Source organism: Rhea americana, unplaced genomic scaffold (genome assembly GCF_003343005.1).
Source record: "Rhea americana isolate MKP2758 unplaced genomic scaffold, rheAme1 scaffold_64, whole genome shotgun sequence".
Taxonomy (NCBI): Eukaryota; Metazoa; Chordata; class Aves; order Rheiformes; family Rheidae; genus Rhea; species Rhea americana.
Window position 1 is genome coordinate 1,873,788 of NW_028186801.1, and position 8,223 is coordinate 1,882,010.

Here is an 8,223-nt window from a genome sequence, read left to right on the forward strand (position 1 = left end):
CGTTTCTTTGGTTTCTAGGTTTTGTCCAGGCTTCCAGGAGGCTTGTTAGTAAGCATAGTAATATAGAGTCCATATGGTCCCTCTAGGAATCCACCACTGGGCCAGAGCTAAGAGGYTCTCACAGACACTGAAGTACACTGGAGCTACTGCCATGCTAATAAGTTATACTAGCTTCAACCACTTGTACAGCCACTTGAATCTTGCCTTGAATAGAGAAGCAGCCTTCTCTGTGCTGAATAAATGTCACCAGGACAGCAGAGAGAGATGACCATGGGTGGTTCTTAAATGCGTGTAATTCTCTTACAGTGATAGGGCTATAGGATAACTATCAGTGTCTTAAATGCCATTACTCATATATAAACATATGGGGATACCATTGTCGTACTAGAAGAACACCACCAGCACTCAGTACCAAAAATATCGGCCTTAGAACTGAAAGACTAAGGCAGTAGTTGTCACACGAGGGATGTGGATGCTCCACAGGCGGGATGCGAGGAGGCATGGTGGGCGGGTGGACTGGAGGGCGAGGGGCAGGAGGCCTAGGGATATCTGGTGGTGGCTGAGGCTGTGTATCCCAGTCTGGGTACCAGCTGGTAGAGCCTAAAAAACAGCAAAGAAATAGCTATTAAAATCCATCAAATCTATCTGAAYCTAAAGGAAAGTGATTAAGAACAACTAGATACGTACTTATCAGTTTCTCACGTTCTATGTTTTCTGTTGAGAGATCAGAAAAGAAAGTAATTGTGAATATCATTCAGCAATGTTTATTAATTGCTGCTGCCTGGCTGATTGCACCTTTGATGCCAGACAGTGTTAAAAGCAGGAACCAGATCAATAAGAGCAGCCTCCCAGCTTAGGTGGGTCTAATATCATTTTATCGAATTGGAAGAGAAGCAKAAAAGAAGCAGCTGCATTAGGAAGAATTTGTATTATGGGGAGGAAGGAATAGCAAATAAAAATGAAACCTAGGATTTTTTTTTTAAGATTGATACACAAAACTAATTTAAATAAAGCAGTTACAGACAGACAAATYTCATTAAGTGCAAAATTTATCACAGAAATACAACTTTGTTAAAGAACTATGCAGGACTTCCTGGGTGCACCCAGCCAGAACTACTGACTTGCCCTATGAAACCATATGGTAGAACTGTTTTCAGGACGTAGCATGTAACTTTTAAAAGCTCCCTTCCTCCTCCCCAGTCTGAGATGTTTCTGGTTATTCTGTGATGCATCAGTCTGATGATTCAGCCAGGATATCCCAGAAGGAAATAAGAATGCCAAATGTTCATTTGTTTCTACAGCTGAATCTATCTGGAGCATGGCTCCAGATAGGACCGTCCCTAAAAATCTGTATGATAATCATATTTAATTTAAGACAGTATTACATGCCATTTAGTTTACATTTATTTGAAACACTACTTCTGACTCTAATTAGGAAGTAGGTGTAATGACAAAGGTCCATGGCTGTAAACTGTTGTGCAAAAACAAGMTCTTACTGCTTTATTTCAGAAAATTGCAGAAGTTAGAAACAGACCTGTTTTTCTTTACAGTCTATTGGTTGCTCAGACCTGTATAGTTTTCTGGGAATGTGATAGGACATATCAAACTCAGCTAGAAASTAGAAGTTAAATATACTGTTTCTCCTAGGAGAAGAGAACCGGAGAGGAATATTTGTTGGAAATAATGTTATAGTTTGACTTTTTGATCAGATAAAGAGGTATGAAGTGGTTGAACTGATATATCTCTTCACTGGAAACTCTAGCTTCTGTAACTGAGGGCCTTAAACAGCAAAGTGTTCAAATTACTTTTTCTCATACTGTCCTTACCAGTGTTTGGTACTGTTGTTATTTTTGGTGGGYTACAGACCCACTATATACTTAACACAAATTAACTCACGATTGTATTTCCATTGATAATTTTATTTATATGTAATCATATATATATAATACTTATATATAATTTCCTTAGCTGATTGCTTTTTTCTTACCACAGAGATTGTCTACACACTTGTCATTACTACATCCACTGCATGGCTGTCCTGTTTTATATGGTTTTGTTGGGTAATTCCCCCTGAAAAGCAGAAAAAAGCATATTTTGTTAGCTCAATCTTTTGAAGAGCAAATTAAATACACTATTTCATCAAATTGTTAGAGTAACTCATCATGGAAAGCTATTATAGAGGAAAAATAACTTTATCAAAAAACTTATCATTACAATGTTTGAAACCGCTTTGGGGTCAGACTGAAACTCTCACTCACATGGGGAGCAGCTACCTGGTGATTCTTGTCATTGATATTAATCAGACTTTGTGAGGAAACTACCATTCTGCATAAGGGTACAGGAATCTGCCTCTAGTTTCTCATTACCCACCTGTATTAAAAAAAAAATAAAAATCTGTAAAATGTATGTATGTCCAGAAATTGCAAAGCATTGGATAAGCTATAGAACAATCTTCCTTTTATTTCTTCATTTAAAATGTTTTGTTTGAAGTCAGAGGGGCTGTAGAGAGGTGGAGTATTTGTCAAATTGAAAGTTTGCATTTTTCTTTCTTTTCCTGCAGAGGCKGAAGTCAAAACAGATATGATTCCACCACTCTTGCTTATGGTGAGTGCTCTAAGCAAGGATCTGCTCACTTGCTTTTTTCAGAACAGGATTTTCTGCAGCTCAGGCCATGGGCAGCAGCCTCTGTTTTAAATGGCTGGGGGAACTTCTTCTCAACCAGTGACATCTAGATGATGTTTTTTTCTGGAATTTGTTAAGACTGCTCCCACTATTGGTAACATCTGATACCAGAACAGTTAGAGGACATTTAAAAAATAATAAAACCCCAAAAGGTCATAACTGACTTACGCCGGTCCATAGTTACAAACAAAATGTGCTGCTCTGAAAATTCCTGGAAAGTATTCAATTGTATTGCAAAAGTGAACTGCACAGCCAACTTTGTAACTTGTGGCCCAAACGACCTGAAAAGCAAAGCAAGATATCTAATGTGTTTGTTGAAAGACTGAAAAAGCTACTAGAATTCACAGGATTAAGGGAGGAACCAGCAGCTGAAGTGAAGGGTTCTTGTGGGAGTTTAAAATAGCCAACACAGAAACAGCATTAACAGACTGAAGGAAAGCTGAGATCAATCACCGATTGATTGTTTTTTTTTTCATTTACTGTGTGGTTGCCCTGGAAACATGAAAACAGATTCTGTTTTGACAGCCTCATTAGAAGAAAACAGGCATTATTTTTCTTTCTCAACTTTTAGTATCTCTCTATGTATATATTTAATAGCCCGAACCATGTAATGTTGTGCATGCTTGGTAATGAGCATCCTTCCTCTAGGGTAAGTGCTGTCCAGTTGTGCTGCATGCCACCGAGCAGATGATACCATCAGAAAGCAACTGTCTTCTAGGGATCTCTTTTGACAGTTTAAAARTCTCTCAAATAAATTTTCTATTTAATTAAAAAGAGAAAACATAAGTTAACGGTCCCTAGTGGTGAGCTTCAAGCATGCCTCCTGTTTTCTCTAAAAGGCACTTCTCTTTTGAAATGTACCTAGTTTTGATGCCTGTATAAGCACACAGTTACAGAAGCCTTTGTGTATGTGGTAGGACCCAAGCACACGTCCCAGCTTCGCATGCACCCTTGGCCACATCCTAGCTTCACCCTTCACCCCAGCAAGGCCCTGGTATTTACTTCTCTTTCCCAATCACGTATACCAAAGAGGTTGCCATAGCATTTTTCTAGCAGATCCTCTGTGCTATGCACCAGKGGATGACAAATTTTGGGAAATGTGTGAAGGGCATCTGGCCTAAAATACAGCTACACGAGAAAATGCCATTCTCTTCAGGTGTCTGGGTGGGTGCTGTGGCATGTCTTGTGGTAAGGAGTAAGGTGCTAATAATTGTGTTCAAATTGTAAACTTCAAAKATGACATCACTGTGAAATTGTCAGGCAGATAATCCCTTTCCGTCAGGAGAATAGGCCCTAGACAGCCCTGCTGCTCCGAATATTCTATTTCCAATCTCATCCAGTACTGAAATGGGGAAAAGAAATCCCTGACATGTTTTCTGTTCCAAAGTAGTCTGTTTCAAGCCTATACTTGGACCCTGTSAAACTACTAGGTTATAAACCATTGGACAAGTAAAACTCACCTGGGTATAGTGACCACACTTGCCAGTACAGCTATTGGTATTGAAATGGTAGCTTCCAACTTCGTTAAACCAGTCATGGATAGCTGTATCCACAGAGAAGATGGTGGCTGTGCCAGTCCAGATGTTTTCTCCAACAGGTGTAAAGGTCGGATGCACCTTCCCCGGCTTTTTAAGATAGATATTATGCTTAAACATGCACTTCTTTGCCCATGCTTTGGCAGTCTTAGCTAAAGCAGGGTCCCAGGACTGTGGAATGAGAAGAAAGCATAATATGACCTGCACTGCAGTGATTTAGTTGAATTCAGAYACCTCTTCTCTTAATAACTCTTTTCCCCTTTCTGCTTCCCATCCTTGTGAGAAGTTTCATCCTCTCCCTCGTCATTTCTACACCCATAACATAACAAAAAAAATGTTCTTTTTCCTTTAGGTACTGCAGAACCAGTACTATCTATCCACTGTCCTGTGATGTTTGAGTTGCTAAATATTTAGAGCGGGACTGTGGTGTTTAAGTTGCTAGGCCTGAGAGCAAGTAAGAGCTGTAGAGGGGCTTGAGGAACTTTTTGCCTAGGAGTGCTTGGCTCTCCAGAGATCTGCACTTCACAGCTATCAGTAGACTGGATAGGAGTCCTATTCTGCCGGCCAAGATGGAAAGGAGCAGAGTCACAGTTGCTCCCTTCCCTACCTCTTTCTGCCACCTTGCTCTTCTACCTTCTCATTGGGTGAAAGAGCTACTCTTTAGGGCCTTCTACATGTCTGAAGGAAATGAGAGCTCACTCATTTCTACTGGGCTGAGGAAGAACCATATACACCCTGAGTGACACAAATGATAATTTGAGAAACTGGTCTGCAGGACTGTCTGAAAATGTTTGTGCTACTAAATGACCAGGCAATAAAATGGCAGACAAAATTCAGTGTAGAAAAATGTAAATTGAGGGACGTGAGGAAAAAAACCCAATCTTGACTTTTTATTTGTAATGACAAGTTTAGAGTTGACTGCTACTACTTGGAAATCAGTGTTTAGTAGTAGCTTAAAAAGCAAATCAAGTGTTAAAAATTCCTTGAAGAGGAATAGAGAATAAAAACAAATATGTAATTACGCCACTGTGCAAGTTCATTATACCTACTAAATACTGTGTGCAGTATCTCATCTTAAAAAGGGCACAATAGAATTGGCAAAGGAACATATACCACAGATAGGGAAGATCATCCTAGTTGTCAGCTTTCATAAAACAAAAAAGGAGTACTCTGCAGCTTTGAGCAGAGACAACTGGACATCCTGTGTGGATTGAAACACATAACTAGGAAATAATTACTTTTTTCTTCCAGTAAAAATACCAGAGTATTTAATGAAGCTAGGAATTAGTGGGTCTAAAACCAATGCAAGGAGGTATCACTTCGTACAACTTGTGGTTAGGTTGTGCAGGTCTTTGCTACAGGATGAAAGTATGGTAAAATTTGCATTTTTCAGCTCAAGACTGAAAAAAATCATACAGGAAAAATTCATCAAGAGCTTTTAAATATAATGCAACACCTTTGATTCAAGAGGTTCTGGTATGCTTGCCTTGCTCMAATTCTGGACTTAATGGATCTTTAGTCTGACCGGCTAAGTTTGTTCTTGTGCTCTATCATTCTTAATTAAACACTGCTTTTAACAAAATGACAAGAAATTAGAATCACAGGTAGTCTGAGTTTTAGAGCTTTCCTGTGGATTTCCTTTCACAGAAGTGACCTATATTATTTCTGTGGTTATACATTTAACTTTTCTTTTCTAGCTAAASAGCACTGCTGCAGGGCTCAAAGTAATGGCATACACTGACTGGTGTTATCTCCTCATCTGCTCTGCCTTTTCCTTACATATTTCACTGAATAAACTGAGACCTATCCATAGTCTGTTCCGATATCCATTTTACTGATAGGAAGCTCTGCTTTCCAGCCGAAATATTAGTACCCTTACTCTACAAACATGTTACATTAACTGAAGTCAGATGTCTTTATGCACACCCTGTCAAGCCCCTTTCTACAACACGTTTTGGATTGGAAGAAACAAAGGAGATGCTAGATTTTCAGCACTGGGGAATCCTGTCATACAGACTGACTATTCTGGGGCTATTTAATAATAACAAGCCTCCTTGTATCATGAAACATGAAGTAATGTAAGAAAGGTTACTACCACTTTTAAAAAGCGGTAAAGAGCTGAACAATATTTATATTTTTACAATACAGCAAGGCTGGCTAAAGGTTAGCGTAGCAACCCATCCCTAAACAAAGAATTCCCTTCAAATTAGTAAGATTGAACAAAACTGTGAATTTTTTTTCTATTGTATCTCCTTCAAAGAACTATCTTATATAGTAAGAAAATCATTGACAGGGAAAGAAAAGTACAAAGCAAATTGAGAGGAAGATGGACTAGTTTAGCAGCACAATCTATATTAATTCTCAAAGTGATCACAAATATCTCCTTACCATGCGAAACATATTGCTGGCTGGTGGGTTCACTTTGGATCGAAAGTTGTTGTGAGCTGTCACACAGTCTTTAATAAAATTAGCATCTCCTATGTCAGGCAAGGGATTTTGTGCAAAAGCATTACAGCAAATTAAGAGATCCAGGAAGAAGAATGCAGCACAGAAAAATGTGATTTTCATAATTCTTCAACGCTTTTAACTTTTTGAAAGAAAAAATCTCTTAGTTGGCGATAATACCGGCAAGCAGTTCTTCAGTGTGGTTGTTTGCTAGATGCGGAAACACTTGAAAATTTGAAAACAGGAAGTGAATTGCCCTTGTTGTGAAGCTGCCCTGGGTATGAGGACACAAGCGTGTGAGCCCTGCTTGATGGGGCAGGTGTTTGAGCAAGGTGGCACATGAAATGATTGTTATGGTGTTGCTTTTCCTGGTTGCTTCATGACCTTTTTTCCTTCCTAAATGGTACGTCTGACTTGTCTCAGAGAATTTAAGAACATCTGTGACATCTAAGAAAGATCCAGCAGCATCACAACTATAWCTGAGTTATAAACAGGAGGCAAACTTGTAATCAAATATTTATTTGCACATGTTTATATCTGTGAATTACTAACTCTCCCCACTTTTGTCTTAGCTCTGCCACGATTTGCTGACTGATATCAGGAAGGTAAGTAAGGGCAACTGTAGGAGGAAGCAAAATGGAGGGGCACCTGCTGGTGTTTTGGAGGGAGTTTTCTTCCTGTGGGTGATGTAACCTTCTGTCCTATCCAAGAATGCGTGATTTTCCTATCAGCTGCCTCCTTCTGGGCTGCAAGGACCCTCATCTCCACCATGTGCTCTCCAGAGGCCTGCAAGGCACCATGCAGGGGTCACCACAGGGTTTTGCAGGGGCGGGGGGAATGTAGCAGTCCTATTTATGATGATTCAGCCCATTATGGTGAATAGCTCCCCCTCCTGCTTCTAAAATGAAGGTAGAAAAAAGGCTTGTCAACTGCTCTGTTTTTTTGCAGATCAACTTGCCTGTTTTCTAAACAATAGCTATTTGAGTTCATTGTTTACCAGCACTTGTTATCTTTCTCCAGATGACCGTTACCTTGAGATTGCAAAAATAACCATTTTGTCTTTCTCTGTTTTCTTTTTCTAACATTGTCCATACAATCTATGAGGACCTAAAATCTTCGGTCAGCTAGACTTAATGTAAAGCCATGCTACAGGTACATATGATTAGTACGAAGATTAATATTAGCAGCATACTACAACTGCCCCAGTAATTTAACAGTCCAGCAGTCTGGCATTTTTTTTTATTAGTGCAGGCAAAAATCTGTGTTTGGAAACTTACCTGAGACCTTTGTGAAGCAGAAAGCTCGACATACCCAGTTCAAGTTATGCTGCTTTTCTGCAGAGATAGACTCTAGCTCCATCTATTGATTCTCTCTACATTAAAAGAAGTGCAACCTGCCCTCAAGCATCCATAATGAAGATTTTCAGAAAAAATCCTTTGTCAGCCTTAATCAGACTTTCTTTTTATTTTATATTTATTTATTTATTTATTTTTTAAGATGGATCAAAATGAAGCCTTAAGATCTGACTATCCACATAACATTTGACAGGACAATACAAACC

General features: G+C 39.2%; 1 protein-coding gene across 1 annotated transcript; it reads right to left on the reverse strand.

Annotated features, from left to right (window-relative positions):
* Positions 1 to 346: 346 nt before the first annotated feature.
* On the reverse strand, positions 347 to 6,785 carry LOC146586874 (glioma pathogenesis-related protein 1-like). Its single transcript, XM_085320491.1, has 6 exons — positions 6,606 to 6,785; positions 4,143 to 4,388; positions 2,851 to 2,963; positions 1,988 to 2,070; positions 688 to 714; positions 347 to 600 (listed from the first exon to the last, which is right to left on the reverse strand). The coding sequence occupies exons 1-6, from the start codon at positions 6,783 to 6,785 to the stop codon at positions 347 to 349; spliced, it is 903 nt and encodes a 300-aa protein (XP_085176617.1).
* Between the last annotated feature and the right edge of the window lie 1,438 nt (positions 6,786 to 8,223).